Raw genomic sequence first — 18040 nt, 5'->3', positions numbered from 1 at the left:
TCTGTTATTCTATTCTATATGTAAAGATGACCTTGTGATCATTCTTGGAAAAAGGGTTTTTACAGACTACATTCATTGTGCTTTTGTTACTAATAGGAATGGAAAAGGGTTTCCCTAAAATAATTAGTTTTCATTACATCTAGATCTGTAGCTGAGATTCAAGGGCCACAATTCACTCCTGAAAGCTCGGATTGAAATGTGATTTGGCCCTAAAGTTCATCAAAGGATGTTAATATTTTGTAGCGTTTAACTTGGTGGCAGGGAGAAATAATTAAATACATGACTGGAGGCAAACCATACGAACTATATTTAATTTTAATTAAACGTAAATCAAATTTAATGTTTCGCCTTGGTCTTTCCCATTCTTTTTGAGAGTGTAGCCTTTAGTGCACCATTTAAAGATAGTGTACCCAATCCGGGCTAATGGTTATTAAATAAAAGGTGGCCCTTTGCAAAAGGATACAATTAAAATTGGGTTTGGCTCAAATACAGCCAGTCATATGTAGGCATATTTCAAAATTATATATATTAAGAGCCATGATCAGAGTTTGATTAGCAACCTCTCTCAAGGTAACGAAAAAAGAAAGTCAAGCTGCATTTCCTGCTTATCATCCAGTTTAACTTGGCAATCAATATTTGCAGAGATTGTTCAGTAGACTAAATACAGCATAGAGGTCCAAGGAGTATTTGAATTAATTCCATTTAACGTCTGCCCCTTCCCTTCTGAGGTCTCAGAATTGCTTATATGACCTTTGCAAATAATCTCACATCTGCACATTTTATTAATCAATGGTGAAGTTGACTTCTCCATCATCTGTCTGCTGAGTGATGAGAGAGAGAGAGAGAGAGATTATAGAAAAATAAATAGATATAGATTAGACATAGATAGATAAAGATATAGATTAGATATATAGATATAGATTAGATATATATAGATTAAAGATATAGATAGATAGATAGATAGATAGATAGATAGATAGATAGATAGATAGATAGATAGATAGATTAGATATATATATGTATAGTTTCAATATATAGAGATATAGATTAGATATAAGATAGAGGGAGATACAGATTAGATAGATAGATAGATAGATAGATAGATAGATAGATAGATAGATAGATAGATAGATAGATAGATAGATAGATAGATAGATAGATGATAGATAGATATAGATGCATAGATGTATAGCTATAGATATGGATTAGATATATAGATATAGATATAGATATATAGATATAAATATAGATATAGATAGATCTCACTCAGCAGATGGATGTGTGTGTATGTATATAAAGAGAGAGAGTGATGAGTTAAGGGCTCTGTAGCATCAAGATGGTGCATTCCTTAAAATTTGCACACCCAGGTGCAAGGCAGATGTGCAAAGGGAAGCCGGATAGTGTGTTTATACTGCAAATGATTGCATTTTATTCTCTCCAGGGTTCTTTTTATGCATGATGAGCATAAGAATAATCCATGTTTTCAAGTAATGAGCTAAAGGAATAAATAAATGTGTTCTCCTTTCAGAGTTCCTCTAAGAATTTACTTTACCTTCTCTTACTAAATAGACACTTTTTTTTCTTGTCCCTTATTCAAAGGGAATCTTTTGGATAACGTTTGACCTACAGATTTTGATATTTTTTTCACCCTGATTCTGGACTTTGAACAACCATGCAAAATTCTGAAAGCCCTGAAAAGAGTGATTTGCAACTGGTCCTTGCACTTACAACCATTGCAGTGTCACTATATTAACACTGCTATCATGTCTCCACTATTTCTTCTTTTCTTTAGAGTGGCCAAACCCAAGTCCCGCAGCTGTTCTTCGTACGTTTTGGTCTCCAGATCTTTGATCATCTTAGTTGCTCTTCTCTGAATTTTTTCCAAACTCTCAACATTTTTTTTGTGATATGGTGACCAAAATTGGCTACAGTATTCGAGATGTGGTCTTACTAGGGCTTTATAAAGCGGTACTAATATCTCGCATGGTCTTGATTCTATGCCTCTGTTTATACAACCCAGTTGTCATAAGTCAAGAATTTCCTGTAAAGTGACAGGATCTCTAAGATTGCTTTGAACCTATTACCCGTGTTTTCCCCCAAATAAAATCGGGTCTTATATTAATTTTTGCTCCAAAAGTAGCATTAGGGCTTATTTTCCGGTTAGGTCTTATTTTCAGGGAAATACGGTACTAAATACATCCGTCTGGCTGACAATCTTAACTGCGGCTTATTTTTGGGGTGGGGCTTATATTACAAGCATCCTGAAAAATCATGCTAGGGCTTTTTTTTCGGTTGGGCCTTATTTTCGGGGAAACACGATAGACAGATAGACAGTATACGATCTTTCAACTTCCTTGGGAATAAACAGTATGTTTGTTTTTTCCAGTCGTCCAGTTTATTCCAAAGTAAGTTGCAAGATGGTAGCTATGTTTGATTTTATTTTTTTCATTTTTGTTTTGTTTTGTTTTGTTTTGTGAATAAAATTCAAACTCTCATCGAGCCAATAAAAAGATAATTGCATTATACTGATTCAGGTCTTTTAACTTCTATACTTAGACGAACTTGCTTAGAACAGCAGCCCTGAATGTCAAAAGAGATTTTGTTTAAAGAAAGATGCCTCTTTTGCCTTCTCCCAAGCCAGTTTCTGAAAATAAATGCATAAAATATGAGCAGAAAAGCAAAACAAGACCCATAAGGAGAAAAAGTAATTGCTTTTTTAAAAAAAGATTAAAATGGAGAGAGAGAGAGAAAGAGAGAGAGAGAGAGAGAGACGATGGATAAGATAGAGAGAGATAGAAGGGATGAGAGAGAGAGAGAGAATCAGAGAGAGAGAGAGAGAAAATCAGAGAGAGAGAGAGAGAGAGAGAGAGAGAGATCCTGTGTCTCTTTCTGGAGGAAACACCAATAGAAGGATACTGATGGAACAAAATGTTGATAGTGCAAGAAAAATGTTATTTCAGAGGCTTAGTGATGGTTTGTAGGGTCCTGGTAAGACAGAAACTGTCAGACCTAAACCCAAAACCGTCACTTTGTTGTTGATGTTCAGTTGCTAAATCGTGTCCCGTTCTTCCCAACCTCGTGGACCATAGCATGCCAGCCCCCCCAATCCTCCCGTCTCCCGGAGTTTGCTCAAATTCATGTTCATTATGATGACACCATCTAACCATTTCATCCTTTGCCATCCCCTTCTCCTTTTGCCCTGACTTATTGTACAACAGTTCATTTAGTGACTGTTCGAAGTTGCGTTAAAAAAAGGGACTTAAGACCGTTTTCCGCACCCGCGAAACCATTGCAGCTGACTCATATTTATGACAGTTGCAGTGTCCCGGGGTCATGTGGTCATCTTTTGCGACCTTCTGAGAAGCAAAACCCATGGGGAAGCCAGATGTATTGAACAACTGGGTTACTAACTTAACAACTGCAGTGATTCACTTAACAGTTGTGGCAAGAAAGGTCGTAAAATGGGGCAAAATTCACTCGAGAAACTATCTCACTTAGCAGTAGAAATTTTGGGATCGACTGTGGTCGTAAGTCAAGGACTACCTGTAAAGACGACACAGTGAATTCAACTGAGTCCAGTATTTTATTTGCTCATACCTAACAGACAGAATCTTGCCGGACTAAAGTTATAAGCTTGTAACTTAATAGATATATATCCTCGGAGATTCTAGTGCGTGGTTACCCAAAATCTTTTCCTCTCTCCCCATCCAGTTCAGGACTGCATAGTCTCTTGTCTTGGGCCCCCCCTCTCTGGAATGGGCTGCCTTGGAAAGTTGTGGTACTACTGCCATCCTTCTCCAGGTTAATAGAAATCCTGGCTTGCAGTGGCTTGCAGCTTCCAACTTTGCAGGGATTGGTTGGTTGGCCCACCACTTCCTTCAGCTTCAGGGATGAACCCTTTGATCCCTCAAGAACAGCAGCCGGGAACATAACTTTTCCTGACAACGTCTGATACTTAATTAAAGATAAAGGTTTCCCTGTCCAGTTGTGTCCGACTCTAGGCCCCAGTGCTCATCTCCCATTTCTTGGCTGAGGGAGGTAGCATTGTCCAAAGCATGTGGCCAGCATGGCTATACACCAAAGGCTCACGGAATGCTGTCACCTTCCTACTCACATTTGCATGCTTTCGAACTGCTAGGGCAGACATGTCAAACACAAGGCCCGGAGGCTGGATGCGGCCCGCGAAGTGGTTTCATGTGGCCCGTGAAGCCATCCTGGAAACAGTGAGGGAACGGCCTCTGCTGCCTTGGCCCTGGCCCAGGCCGGCCGGGAGCCAATGTACATTTTTGTGGTGGCCATCTATGCTGAAACACATTCAGTCCTAGCTCCACAAGGCCATCTGGAAACAGCGAGGAACCAGCCCCTGCCGCGTCGGCCCTGCCCCCTGGGTACATGCTGGGGAGGGGTCACCGTTTGGGAGGAATGAAAAAATGGACCATGCCTTGGCGCTTGTCCTGGTCCCACCCCCTTCTGCCAGAGACCCTCAGATCTCTCCCACTCCTGCCCAGGCCCCCACAGGCACCCTTGACGCGAACGATGTAGAGCTGGCCATGCCCACCCAGTAGGCCACACCCACTCCATCCACGCCCACCCAGTAGGCCGCATCCCCCCCCCGAGGGCAACCGCAATGCTGATGCGGCCCTCAATGAAATTGAGTTTGACACCCCTGTGCTAGGGGGTGAGTTTAACTCACCCTATCTTAACTCGCCTATCTTAAGCAAGTGCCTTGCTTTGTCAGCTTTTGTATCTGAATGGGTGTGTCGGCGTGCCCCTGCTTAGAAAACTTCAGCAAGCAACCACAGTTAAGCAAGCCCACCTCGGTGCAATTTGCCGTGCTATCTGGTTGCTGTGTTTATTCAGTCCAAGGTGTGTACATATTGATGCCTCCGTGCCAGATGGTGCTATCCCATGATACCCCGTATAAAATATAATATATAAGCATTTGTATCAATAATTCAGCCTCCACAGCATAAATCAGTCACATGGCCTGTTCCAGCAGATGGGGAATGCCCTTTGATTTTCATACTAATAACCTAATTCATAAAACATCGTTTTGCATAGTTCCCTATCGCGTTATCCTCTACGTTAGGAGGTAGAAAATGCTAAGCTTGCAACTTTCCTTTGCCTGCCTTCACGGCTGCATTAGGGCAGGCTGTCGAAGAGGCAAAATAATGTAAGATTTCTGTGATGAGAGGGTTTTCACAGCCTAAAGAGAAGCTCCTTCCCCAATCTTGGTTCTGGGGCTGAAGGCCAGATAAGAAACGATGGATGGAAACTGCTCAAGGAGAGATTCAACCTAGAACTAAGGAGAAATTTTCTGACAGTGAGAACAACGAACCAATGGAACAACTTGACTCCACAAGTTGTGGATGCTCCATCCCTGGAGGTTTTTAAGAAGAGACTGGACAGCCACTTGCCTGAAATGGTAGAGGGTCTCCTTCTTGAGCAGAGGTTGGACTAGATGACCTCCACGTTCCCTTCCAACTCTGTTATTCTGTTATTTATCTAAAAGAGCAGCAAGATGCTTTGTAGAAGGGAGCATGTTTTCTTCACACAGGGAAACATTTTGCAGTGAAAAATGTTGATTCACGAGCTCCTGCTGTCAGGAGAAATATAGTACACAATAGTGTTATACTAAGCTCCACAACATTTATTAAAGTATAGAAAGCATGACTTAATTTAGTCCTACAGCAGTCAGATTACTTTATCTCCTTTGCCCATTGCCCATTGTGCTGTTTTCAAATTGCTTTAAACTGCTAATATATATATATATAAGCGTTAATATATAAGCGTTCTTAGAAGGCTTATTTTGTTTGCTCATTTTATTTCCTAAACTCCCTCCCCCCCTCAGGTAGATGTTAAAGTTTTACAAAAGCTATTAATTTGAAACAAAAACAAAGCGAAACACCCCCAAACCATCAAACGTGAAGGCAGTTCATTTTGGCCATGATATCACTCACAAATTGAAGCATTATAGAAAAGCTAAACAATGCCAAATGGATTTTGCTGAGATCAAAAGCCAAACAGAGTTGGTTGCTTTCATCTCCACCGTTCCATTTACTGGGGAGCCTGACCTTAGTCAAACATCTATTAAAGTTAGCTTTTTGATCTCTCTCCCTCTCCTTTTTTCCCCCCTTGCCTTTTCTCCCTCCTTTTTGAAAAAAAAAAGAAAGGGGGGGGGGGAAGTCAACCTGAAGAAATTTCCTTCCAAAGACAATCCTACTACTGTGTTAGACATTCCAGAGGCATCTAAGTAAATAGGATTCTCTAACATACCTGATAGAGCTCTGGTTAAACAGGACAATGATTTTTTTGTGATTAAGACAAGATTAAAAAGGAAGCCTTCTTCAGAGGCTGTTCAATGGAACAAGAAATTTTCCCTTCAGGTTATTAGAAACCTGTTAGCTGGTTCAATCCCCTCCCTGTTTGGTCCTTTGATTAGGGGGGGGGGGAAACCCCTCTGCTTTGTAATTTGATAACAGATAACTGCTCAATTGTGATACCATTCCTCCTTCATTGTTCAAAGCTTGCTGATTTTTAATTAGGAAAAAGGATGGCTGGCTACTAAATGATGAGATCTGTGGTCAGGTTTCACCCTGCTTCTAAAAAAAAGATATTCTCAATTTGGTGGCCATCAGATAGTTGAGCCAAGATTGCTAGCACTGCTAAATTTCACAGAAACGGACATGAAAAGGATAGAATGGAACTAGCAGAATTCAATGGAACTGTCGACTGAGGTGTGCAAAGGATGAGAATTATATTTCTTTTGGATTATTTCAAACCAATGTTAATTGATGGGACGAAACTCAGAAAACTTTTGAGGATTTTCAGAATAGTAGAGTTGGAAGGGATCTTGGAGGTCTTCTAGTCTAGTCCAAGCCCCTGCTCAGGCAAGAAACCCTATACCATTTCAGACAAATGGCTGTCCAGTCTCTTCTTAAAAACTTCCAGTGTTGGAGCATTCACAACTTCTGGAGGCAGGTTGTTCCACTGATTAATTGTTCTAACTGTCAGGAAATTTCTGCTTAGTTCTAGGTTGCTTCTCTCCTTGATTAGTTTCCATCCATTGCTTCTTGTCCTGCCTTCAGGGGCTTTGGAAAATAGCTTGACTCCCTCTTCTTTGGGGCAGCCCCTGAGATATTGGAACACTGCTATCATGTCCCCCCTCGTCCTTTTCATTAAACTCGACATACCCAATTCCAGCAACTGTTGTTTACATGTTTTAGCCTCCAGTCCCCTAATCATCTTTGTTGCTCTTCTCTGTACTCTTTCTAGAGTCTCTTTTTTCACTTTGTGGCGACCAAAACTGGATGCAGTATTCCAAGTGTGGTCTTACCCAGGCATTATAAAGTGAAAAGCATAAGGACTCAAAACAAATTTCTTTCTCTCTTTTTCTATAAAAAAACAACTGTCTGGACAGCAAGTGATAATGGTAATCTTGCTGATTGCTGTCAGCCTCCCAACTTATAGAAAAATTGACCAAGGGGAAGATATTATCTTTTCTAACATTAAAATAGTGAAAACCGTGGAAGAACAGTTTTATCACTATTTTTTTTATCTTGTCTAACAGATAATAAGCTTAGTGAAAGTTCCTTGATTTTCGTAATGTACACAATGCATACATACAGAGCAACACACCCATTTGAACTGGCCTCTAGGTTGCCTTCTGCACAAGACTACACATCGCGAAGCTCAACACACACCCGAAATGCAATCCGAGGTCTCTAATTTTCTCTAAAACCCAGGAGCAGGTTTGGTGTAGTGATTAAGACACCAGGCTAGAAACCAAGAGACTTTGAGTTCTAGTCCTACTTCAGACACAAAGTCAATGAGGTGATCCTGGACATGTCACTCTCAGACCTAGGAACAAAGCATTCCCAAGCCACTGCTGCAAATCTTGCCGGGATAAAGAGGAAAGATGTAGACTTATCACCAAATAAATATAACCCTTAATAGAATGAAACACAGCTCCATTTTGAGAATGGAGGAAGAAAAGAACAGGAAGAGTGGACCCGTGCTTGTTTTTTTTCCATTTATGAATTAAAATAGCTGCCCCCACTTTTTTACATGCTCCTGACAATGTAATCTCAACTTTCCAAAGCTTCCACAGGCGTTGCGTAGTTAAGGCTCAAAGTTGTTGTTCACCTGCGCTCTAAAGAATCCCTTGCCCAGTAAAATCATGAATTTGAAGTCTGGAATGATCTGGTGGATCGATCCCCTTTCACTTCCATATTAAGAGGTGGTCAGTGGTAGGAAAAGCTTTGGTTATTCAAGCTTTGCTTTGCTTTGCTTTTGATTTGTTCCACCCGAAGTTGATTCTTAGTTATTTTGAGCATTTCCTAGAAAGAGGAAGATGACATGCAATCTGCCTTATGCTTCACTGAACTGAGAATATAACAACAGAAGCCGGATCTCTCTCTGTGTTCCTTTGGAGCGATCTTTCTCTGTCTCTTTGTAGACTAGAGAGGCAGGAGATGGTTTGCCCATGGAGAAACGCTAGACAAGAGCAAGATGTCAATTTTGGGTGGGGGAGATGAAAAATTCCATCTCACAATTTAAGGAGAATGGTTGCTGATTCTTCTGGGTGGGCTTTGACCTTGAGGGGCAACTTTAAACAGAATCCTAGCACCTCTACTTCATAGGGAATCTCTACACCAGGGGTGTCCAACCTTGGCAACTTGAAGACTTGTGGACTTCCAACTCCCAGAATTCCTTCCTTCCTTCCTTCCTTCCTTCCTTCCTTCCTTCCTTCCTTCCTTCCTTCCTTCCTTCCTTCCTTCCTTCCTTCCTTCCTTCCTTTCTTCCTTCCTTCCTTCCTTCCCTCCCTCCCTCCCTCCTTTCATTCCTTCCTTTCCTTCCTCCCTCCCTCCCTCCCGGATTAATTGGCATTTCATTCACAGTTTTTGGGATTTCCTTGACATGCAAAACATTGCAGCCAAGGCTTTGCTTCAATACAATTATATAAAATATTCTAGAACACCAAGTGATTTCAGAGATTTTCTGTTTAGCTGGTTTCCCTCCAATCTCTCCTTCTCCTCCTCCTCCTCCTCCTCCTCCTCCTCCTCCTCCTCCTCCTCCTCTATTTTCCCCTTGTTTTTTCCTTTCCTTCTGAAGTCTTACATTCTTCCTAGTGATCCTAAACCTCCAACGGGTCAGGCGGTCAACTCTGCAGAATAAGAGAAAGGATGCTGGAGTGGAGCTCACGAAAAGTATTAAGGTTACGATCCTGACAAATCATTTCCATAGCTGGGCCTCTGTAAGAAATGAAAGATGTCATGAAATCAGCCAACCATTAGACACAGGCCTCTGAAAGGAAAGGAGGAATATGATGTGTGTATGTGTCACACATCAACACACCTATGTTAGTGTCGTAGGAGAGAAAAACCCGAGAAACTAAAACACCGAAGAGTTATACAAAATAAAACGTTACACCGCAACCAGAAAGCCGGAAAGCACGTAATGAGAAGAGACGTACCAATTATAGTAAGACGACTGAATTAAAAACTATGCCGTCGGTGCCTAATTGACGGTTTTATACGTCTTAGGAGCACATGGGCAGTTTTTGTAGGTTCAAAGCAGGGGTCTTCAAACTTGGCCCTTTTATGACTTGTGGGCTTCAACTCCCAGAATTCCTCAGCCAGCGTGTCTGGCTGAGGAATTCTGGGAGTTGAAGCCCACAAGTCATAAAAGGGCCAAGTTTGAAGACCCCTGGTTCAAAGGGTTTTGCCTGTCCTATCTGAAGATTGTAGATTATAACACCTGAGACACCTGTAGATTATAACCCTGACACCTCAGTTGCATTGTATTGTGTATCTTTCCTTTTTCTCGCTGTTCTGTCCAAGGTCCTGAAATCTGAGCTGCCATCTTAGGCCTCCAGAATGAAGTGGTAGAAACCTGAGGTGGTAATAAGTGAAAAAGCATTCTATTTTTAAACCATCATTGTTTTTAAAAGCAAAATGCATCTATATGCATGCATGTATATATGTATGCAGCAAAATGCATCTATGTATGTATGCATGCATGTAGGTAAAGCAGAGATAGGCAATTCCTTTTCCCAAGCGGACAGATGAGAAATTTGGACTGTTGTGGAAGGCTGAAGCAATAGGACTGCGAAGATGCATAGGCACGCCTGCACATATGTAATTTGAAGAAAAAAATAGCAGCCACCTTCCAAATGAAAGCAGTGCTGTTGGATTGTGTACATGGTGCATACCAGTGATGGCGAACCTTTTAGAAACTGAGTGCCCATAAACTGGCCCTGCCCCCACTCCACCCCCTGCCCTGCCCCTGCTCTGTCCCCACTCCACCTACCCGCAGGGCCACTCATGGCCTCCAGGGCCCGCCACAGATTGCCCAGGCAGCCCAGCAGCGCCATGGTGGCAACGCCCTCTGCCCGCGCCCCGCAGCATCAACTGTGCGTGATGGGGCGTGAGGGCAGAATCTTGTCTACGTTGCCTGGCTGCCATGTCCTTGGCTGCACTGCTCCATGTGGGTCACGCTCGGGGGTGACTCTCCTCCAGGGGGGCTGCTGGTGAGGAGGGGGTCATGGGGGGAGGCAAGGCTGGGCAGCACGTGTGCCCACAGAGAGGGCTCCAAGTGCTGCCTCTGGCACGCGTGCCATAGGTTCGCCACCACTGGTGTATACCTATTTACATTTGATGTCTAATTTCTGATTGACCTCATGCGGGCAGGACAGGGATAGCCAAAGAGCTGTATGTGACCAGGGGCCATAAAATACCCAGGTCTGACTTACAGGAAACCTTAAATAACAGGTGGACTTGCTTGCAGACTGAATTGATATAGAAAACTCACTGCTTCATTCTCTCACTCTCTATTTTTAGTATTAAACTAAAGTTTGGTATAAGATAAAAAATAAACAGAAACAAAAATTGAGAAAGGGATAAAGAATAAAAGTGCAAAAGGAAGAAAAAAAGGAAGAAAAAATAATTTCACCCTACATGCAGTGGTGGGATTTCAAATATGTAAATAGCCGGTTCTCTGTGTGGATGCCACTTCCGGAAGTCCATTCTGGGCCTGGGCAACAAAAAATTAGCTACCGGTTCTGCCGAACTGGTGCAAACCAGCTGAATCCCACCACAAGAAGGAAGGAAGGAAGGAAGGAAGGAAGGAAGGAAGGAAGGAAGGAAGGAAGGAGTGGTGGGATTCAAATATGTGAATAACCGGTTCTCTGTGTGGATGGCACTTTCGGAAGTCCATTCTGGGCCTGGGCCACAAAAAATTAGCTACTGGTTCTGCCGAAGTGGCGCCAACTGGCTGAATCCTACCACTGTCTACAAGAAGCAGTAGATCAGTGTTTCTCAACCTTGACAATTTTAAGGCAGTGGACTTCAACTCCCAGAATTCCACAGCCAGCAATGCTAGCTGTGGAATTCTGGGAGTTGACGTTCACATGCCTTAAAGTTGTCAAGGTTGAGAAACACTGCAGTAGATGGAAATTAATCAAGGAGAGAACCAACCTAGAACTAAGGAGAAATTTCCTGACAGAAGAATTAACCGGCGACTTGCCTTCGGAAGATGTGGGTACTCTGGAATAGTATAAGATCTCCTGCTTGAGCAGCGGGTTGATCTAGAAGACCTCTAAGGCCCCTTCCACCTCTGTAATTCTGTTACTCTGTTTATGATTCACAAGGTGGACAACGAGCCTTTGAACTAGCAGCTTCGCTGAAATTCCCTTGCAAACCCTCAGCAAAGCTTGTGGTCAAACTCTGTCAAAATAGGGGGTGTTTTAGTACTATCTTTCCCCACTCCTGTTTTCAATATGGTGTCACACATTAGCATTTTATGTTGCCAGATGTTTCATTGTACTTCCATTTGAAACGGCAAATGGATGAAACATTTGATTAAACAGCAAATGGATTTGAGCCTGCCTCCAGCGTGTTCCGATGCCATCACTGCTCACAACTGAGGCTCACAAAGCAGTGTACACACTTAGACTTGAAACAATAACACAGCCAAACTGGTTGTACTATTGTGTTGTAAGCTCTCCCATTCCTTCTTGGCTTTGAAAGCTGCTCGCTGCAAATTGTCGTCTGTTAATTTAATATAATAGTTTGGTTTTAATATGAGGAACCGTACGACAATGCTGTGTTTTGGCGTTCGATTTTAATTAAATGCATACTTCCAGATTTGATTACTCATAGCCCCTCTTTCGTTAATTTACTCATTTGCAGTTTGGACAGAAATGCTTCCGATTTAATGCAGAGTGATGGGGGACTGTGTCTAACCAATTACAGACCGGGGGAAGGAAATAACTTTATTGCAAGAATGTTGCTTGGTTTTGATGTTCTCCTGGAGTGCAGAAGGTGCGCTGGTCATGTCAAAGCATCCTCTAGAGTAGTTTTCTGGTGTCATTGTTTTTGGGTGCTGTCTTTGCATACTGACCAAACTATCCCTATAAGGGTGGTGCAGCTGTGTTGAACACTTGTAAAAAAGATGTTGAGACTCTAGAAAGAGTACAGAGAAGAGCAACAAAGATGATCAGGGGACTGGAGGCTAAAACATATGAGGAACGGTTGCTGGAATTGGGTATGTCTAGTTTAATGAAGAGAAGGACGAGGGGGGACATGATAGCAGTGTTCCAATATCTCAGGGGCTGCCCCAAAGAAGAGGGAGTCAAGCTATTTTCCAAAGCGCCTGAAGGCAGGACAAGAAGCAACGGGTGGAAACTAATCAAGGAGAGAAGCAACCTAGAACTAAGGAGAAACTTCCTGACAGTTAGAACAATTAACCAGTGGAACAACCTGCCTCCAGAAGCGGTGAATGCTCCAACACTGGAAGTTTTTAAGAAGAGACTGGACNGCTGGTGATAAATCAGCACTCCTGTTGAGGGGCCTGTTTACCAGGCTTCAATCACTTCCCTGGCTGTTTTTGTGCCTGCTCATCCAACAATCTTAGTAGCTGCAAAATTGAACTTGTGTCCTTGTTCATTGCAGTGTAAGGCTACCAGTGAGTTCGGGTCTCCTCATCTGACCACTCGCTTGTGTTCTTACGATTGTATTTTATGATTTAAGATAATATCACTTTGCTGTTTGTATGTACACCAAGATTTGATGCATCAGAGATAAATTCCTTATGTGTCCAATTACACTTGGCCAATAAAGAATATTCTGAAGCTCCCATCCTCAACTGTGATTCATGGGCACCAACACAGTCGCAAAAACAGCCTTTAGCATTGATCTGGCTCCCTAACCTTTTTTTTAAAGCGGGAGTCGGCATACCGTGGCAGTCTCCGGAGCCATTTTTATTTGCCAGAATGGTTTGTGGCCTTGATAGACTCTAAGGACACCAGTAGGAACTGGTACTGATAGAACAGAATATATGTAGCTCAAGATTGAACTGTGGGGGTCCTTGGTGTTCTATGAGCTTGGTTGCTTTCTTGCGGACGTTTCACTACCCAACTAGGTAACATCATCAGTGCTAGGCTGGTAGGTACATGCAAGTCATTTGAGAGTCAGTTTGGGTGGTAGTGGTACAAGGGATCAGGCTAGAAACTGCCTTAAGTTTGAAACCAGGTGGGTGACTTTAGGCCAGTCCCCTTCTCTTAGCCCTAGGAATGTGACAGCAAGGGGAAACCACTGCATGGATTTGTTTACTCAGAGACAGAGATAATTTACACCACTCTTCTACGTGGCCAGTGGCCTACAAACAACAGAGTTAAATGGTAAATGCTAGAGTTTCCAAAAAGCTAGAGGGAATGTTTCAAAGCAGCTAAGGAGAGGTTAGAATGGATGCTCAGCGTGAAAAACCATGCTTTCTCTATGCTTTGTCTTTTTTGAAGCCTGTGTTTTTGTAATTAGAGTGAACAAATATGTCATCTAGGATCATCTCTGCCTGTAGGGTAGATAGACAGTTGAAAAAATCACCCTGGACAAAGTTAATAGTAAACCATTTTTGTACAGCTGCCCCCCAAAACCTGCACAGTTATGTCCTAACTAGGAAACCAAAAGGATCGTCACTTTTCTGTTCTTCTTCCATTCTACTGATGCTGGAACAGCCTTGGCATCTAATGTTGATAGAGACCGTAAGGCAAGATCTTCATAGTAGCTATTTAAAAATAGCCGTCTGTGGGAAAACATTAATTTGGTCTACCTTCCAGTGGGAGAATATATAATTTATCAGTTGTTCAAAGACTGTTTTTAAACAAATTCCATCAGTTCTAGGTAGCATCTGCCATGTCTTTAATATCCATCTGTTCAACCCTTAATATCATTAATAATCCATCCATTAAGTTACTTGCTCCATACATTGGTTTGGAATAATCTTATTAATGCACAATTATCTAACTGATATTAGTTTTAACTTCCACTAATTGTTTTGAGCAATTAATAATGGATAGCCTCTATTAATCTGCAGATTCTCTTTTCTTTACTGTTTTTTTGAAGACTCTTGGGAATAGTTCTTTGGGAAACATGCAGATTTTCACTCTGTATATGCCTCCAATACATAAGCTTAAAAGGTGTAACTTGGTCTTACAAAAAGGAGAAAGGAAGCAAAGTTTTCTGTTACGTAGCTGAGATTGTGGGATGGTCTCCCCGTTAGGAACTGAGGAGAAATGGTTCATGTTTTTTCACATTTTAAGAGAGAAGAACCAAACTAGCAGTTCCCAAAAGTATGATGAAGCAAGGTTCACAATCATGCCAACATTTACCCAAATGCATATTAAAAGTACACATACTATACAGAAAAAGACACACACCATCCCCTTAAATTAGGTAAAAATGTTTTGGGGAGAAAAAACTCTAGGAAACATATACACAGATACCTATATCTGTGAAGGGATCCTTTCTAGTTTCCTGGAGAATTTTCTATAACCATCCCAGCCAGTTTCTGACGACCAAAGTCAGTGGGGGGAATTTGGATTTGCTAAACGACAGCATGAATCACTTAACAATGATTTGCTTGTAAAGGTTGTAAAATTGGGCACAATTCCCTTAAACAACTGCCTTGCTCAGCAATGAAAATGTTGATCCCAATTGTGGTCGTAAGTTGAGGATTATCCAGAGTTTTATGGATGTTGAAATCTGGTCAAAACTGGTAGATTAGTAATGTTTGGAATCTAGTCTGATTTGTTAACGTAAGCTTAATTCTCTCTCTTTTTTCTCTCTTTTTCTCTTTCTCTTCCTTTCTCTCTCTTTCTCTCTCTTTTTTTCTCTTTCTCTTTCCCCTTCTCCCTCTGCAAACAGGCCTTACAGCCATGGCTGAAGCAATGAAGTTGCAGAAGATTAAGCTTATGGCCATGAATAGCCTCCATGGAAGCGGAAGTCAGAATGGAACCGAGTCGGAGAACGAAGAACTGAATTCGAATGCAGGTAAAGCCAAGTCTTCAGTTGTTGCATGTCTGTGGATATTCTCCATCATCCAGGCCATGGTTTCTCCTAAAGGTGCTTTTTCCAAAAGGCAACTGGACTTTATGAAGGGGTGCATTAGGTCCTAAAAGAGGTTTTATTTTCACTTCGCTACTATTTTGCATAAGGTGCTTCCTTTAGAACAGTCATTTTATTGGAAAACAAGAGAGCACATCACACCTAAAGCATCTGCAGGGATGCAGAGGGGAAGATGACTTTCCATTATTTCTTAATGCAACATGAATTATGTTATTTTTCCCCCCTCCTTTAAGAAACCATCTGTAATTGGCAGGAAAAGCCTGGATCCCAGCCGAGCCCCACTTGTTTTCTCTCTCTTCTTTTTTTTTGGCAGCAGTTTTGTTTTGCCTTTTTTCTTTTTTTCTTTTAAATGTTAATCGTGCCTTTTTGATTTTGGAAAATGGCAGTGTGAAGAAGGCTCAGTCAGAAGGAAAAAATGGGTAGGTAACCACATTCACCTTAGGCAAACTAATCTTCATTTACATGCCTGGAAGGACGATTCAGAGGGTTGAAAGCATTGGTCATCTCCAGGCCACTCCCTAAGAGCAGCATGGGTAAATTCTTAAGAGTGTGTGTGTGTGTGTGTGTGTGTGTGTGTGTGTGTGTGCGCGCGCACACACGTGCGCAACTACATCTTGCGATCTTCTGGAAGGTTTCATAGGCTGGTTGGTAACAGGGTGATATGCTTGACAAGGTCGAATAACAGAATAAAGGAGTTGGAAGGGACCTTGAAGGTCTTCTAGTCCAACCCCCTGCTCAGGCAGGAAACCCTATACCATTTCGGACAAATGGCTGTCCAGTCTCTTCTTAAAAACTTCCAGGGTTGGAGAATTCACAGCTTCTGGAGGCAGGTTGTTCCACTGGTTAATTGTTCTAATTGTCAGGAAGGTTCTCCTTAGTTCTAGGTTGCTTCTCTCCTTGATCAGTTTCCATCTGTTGCTTCTTGTCCTGCCCTCAGGTGCTTTGGAGAATAGCTTGACTCCTTCTTCTTTGGGGCAGCCCCTGAGATATTGGAAGACTGCTATCATGTCGTCCCTAGTCCTTCTCTTCACTAGACTAGACATACTCAATTCCTACGACCTAGGTTTTAAGACTTCAACCCCCTTTGTTGCTCTTCTCTGCACTCTTTCCAGAGTTGAGAAGCAGTAATTTGTGGGCATTGTTGTTTGTTTCTGGATTGGGGGATAAATAAGGATGACTGTGGGAGGAGAGGGCCTTTAAACCCCCCCAAAACAGCCAAGATATGATTGAGTACATAATGCTAGAGTGGGAGAATTTTCAGATGAGTTAGTGTGTGGTTCTCTGTTCTTCTTAAGACTTTTGTGAGTGCATGTTAGTAAGCAGTCCTATGGGGATTTCTGCAGGACCAGTTACACAAATGACTAAATATTAATACATTAAATCATTGTATTCCTCATACACTAAATAGGGGCGGGGCTATTCATGGCCATAATACTAAATATTCTGATATTGAGCCAGGGGTTAAGGCTAGAAACAAGGAGATTGTGAGTTTTATTTCCACCTGAGGAGCAAGGCTAGCTGGGTGACTTTGGGCCAGTCTCTCTCTCTCAGCCCTAGGAAGCAGGCAATGGCAAACTACCTCTGATGCAGGTAAGTTCTCAACTGACAACCATTTGTTTAGTGACCGTTCAAGATTACAACGGCACTGAAAAAAGTGACTTATGCCCATTTTTCACACTTAGGACCATGTGCAGCATCCCCCTGGTCCTGTGATCAAAATTCAGACGCTTGGCAACTGACTCATATTTATGACGGTTGCTGTATCCCAGGGTCATGTGATCCCCTTTTGCAACCTTCTGACAAGCAAAGTCAATGGGGGAGCCAGGCTCACTGTAACAACCGTTTTACTAACTTATCAACTGCAGTGATTCACTTTACGACCTTGACAAGAAAGGTCGTAAAATGGGGCAACGCTCACTTAACAACTGTGATGCTCAGCAAAGCAAATTTTGGGCTCATAGCGGTTGTAAGTCAAGGGCTACCTGAATCTGTATAGTAAACGTGAGTTGGTACACAAATTGTGACCCAAGATTTGTGAGGTGGTGTGTAACATAAAGTATTTGACCCGTACGTCTCCATCAGGGCTGAAAAATGAATAAAATGGCGAGATTAAGCCAAAAATAAAAGAAGATTGGGTTTTCAAAGTCACTTCTTCTGGAATCAGCAGGCGCAACGCTCGCGCGCTCGCACACACACACACGCACACAAACACACACAAAAGCAGTAAGCCACGTTCACCGAGGCAAACATTTTATTTTAAGGAGACAGACCTACAGTTTCTTTGATTCGGGGTTGCGTTTAATAGCTTCTCTAATGGTTGCAACATGACCGTGCATCTTGATTTCAGCATGAATAACAACCTGTTCGTGTTTCATTTAGTTCCAAATGAGAAATTTCTGTCTTTTTATTGTTTTAGGAAATTAGTCTGTGTACTATTGCTCCTGAAACTTTATAATTAATCACGAAAGGTTACGGCTTTTGAAGAGTTCCGGGAGGAAATAGGGCCGCTTGAATGGTTATGACTGTAGCTGTCAAATCAGAAATATGGGCTTTACAGCCTTCCAGTTTGTTTTGAACAGTATATCTTCCATTCTTTTGAAGATACACTGCTACACACACACAAACACACACATATA

General features: G+C 42.0%; 1 protein-coding gene across 1 annotated transcript in view; it reads left to right on the top strand.

Annotated features, from left to right (window-relative positions):
- DACH2 (dachshund family transcription factor 2) overlaps positions 1–18040 on the top strand; it is a 190516-nt gene that overhangs the window by 144508 nt on the left and 27968 nt on the right. The window contains exon 4 of the mRNA XM_029285998.1: positions 15204–15329. Within this exon, the coding sequence (XP_029141831.1) occupies positions 15204–15329 (126 nt within the window). The remainder of the gene's footprint in view (positions 1–15203; positions 15330–18040) is intronic.

The sequence above is a fragment of the Protobothrops mucrosquamatus genome, unplaced genomic scaffold, assembly GCF_001527695.2.
Source record: "Protobothrops mucrosquamatus isolate PMUCROS unplaced genomic scaffold, P.Mucros_1.0 scaffold2680, whole genome shotgun sequence".
NCBI classification, from domain to species: Eukaryota; Metazoa; Chordata; class Lepidosauria; order Squamata; family Viperidae; genus Protobothrops; species Protobothrops mucrosquamatus.
This window is presented reverse-complemented; position numbering and strand designations above follow the sequence as displayed.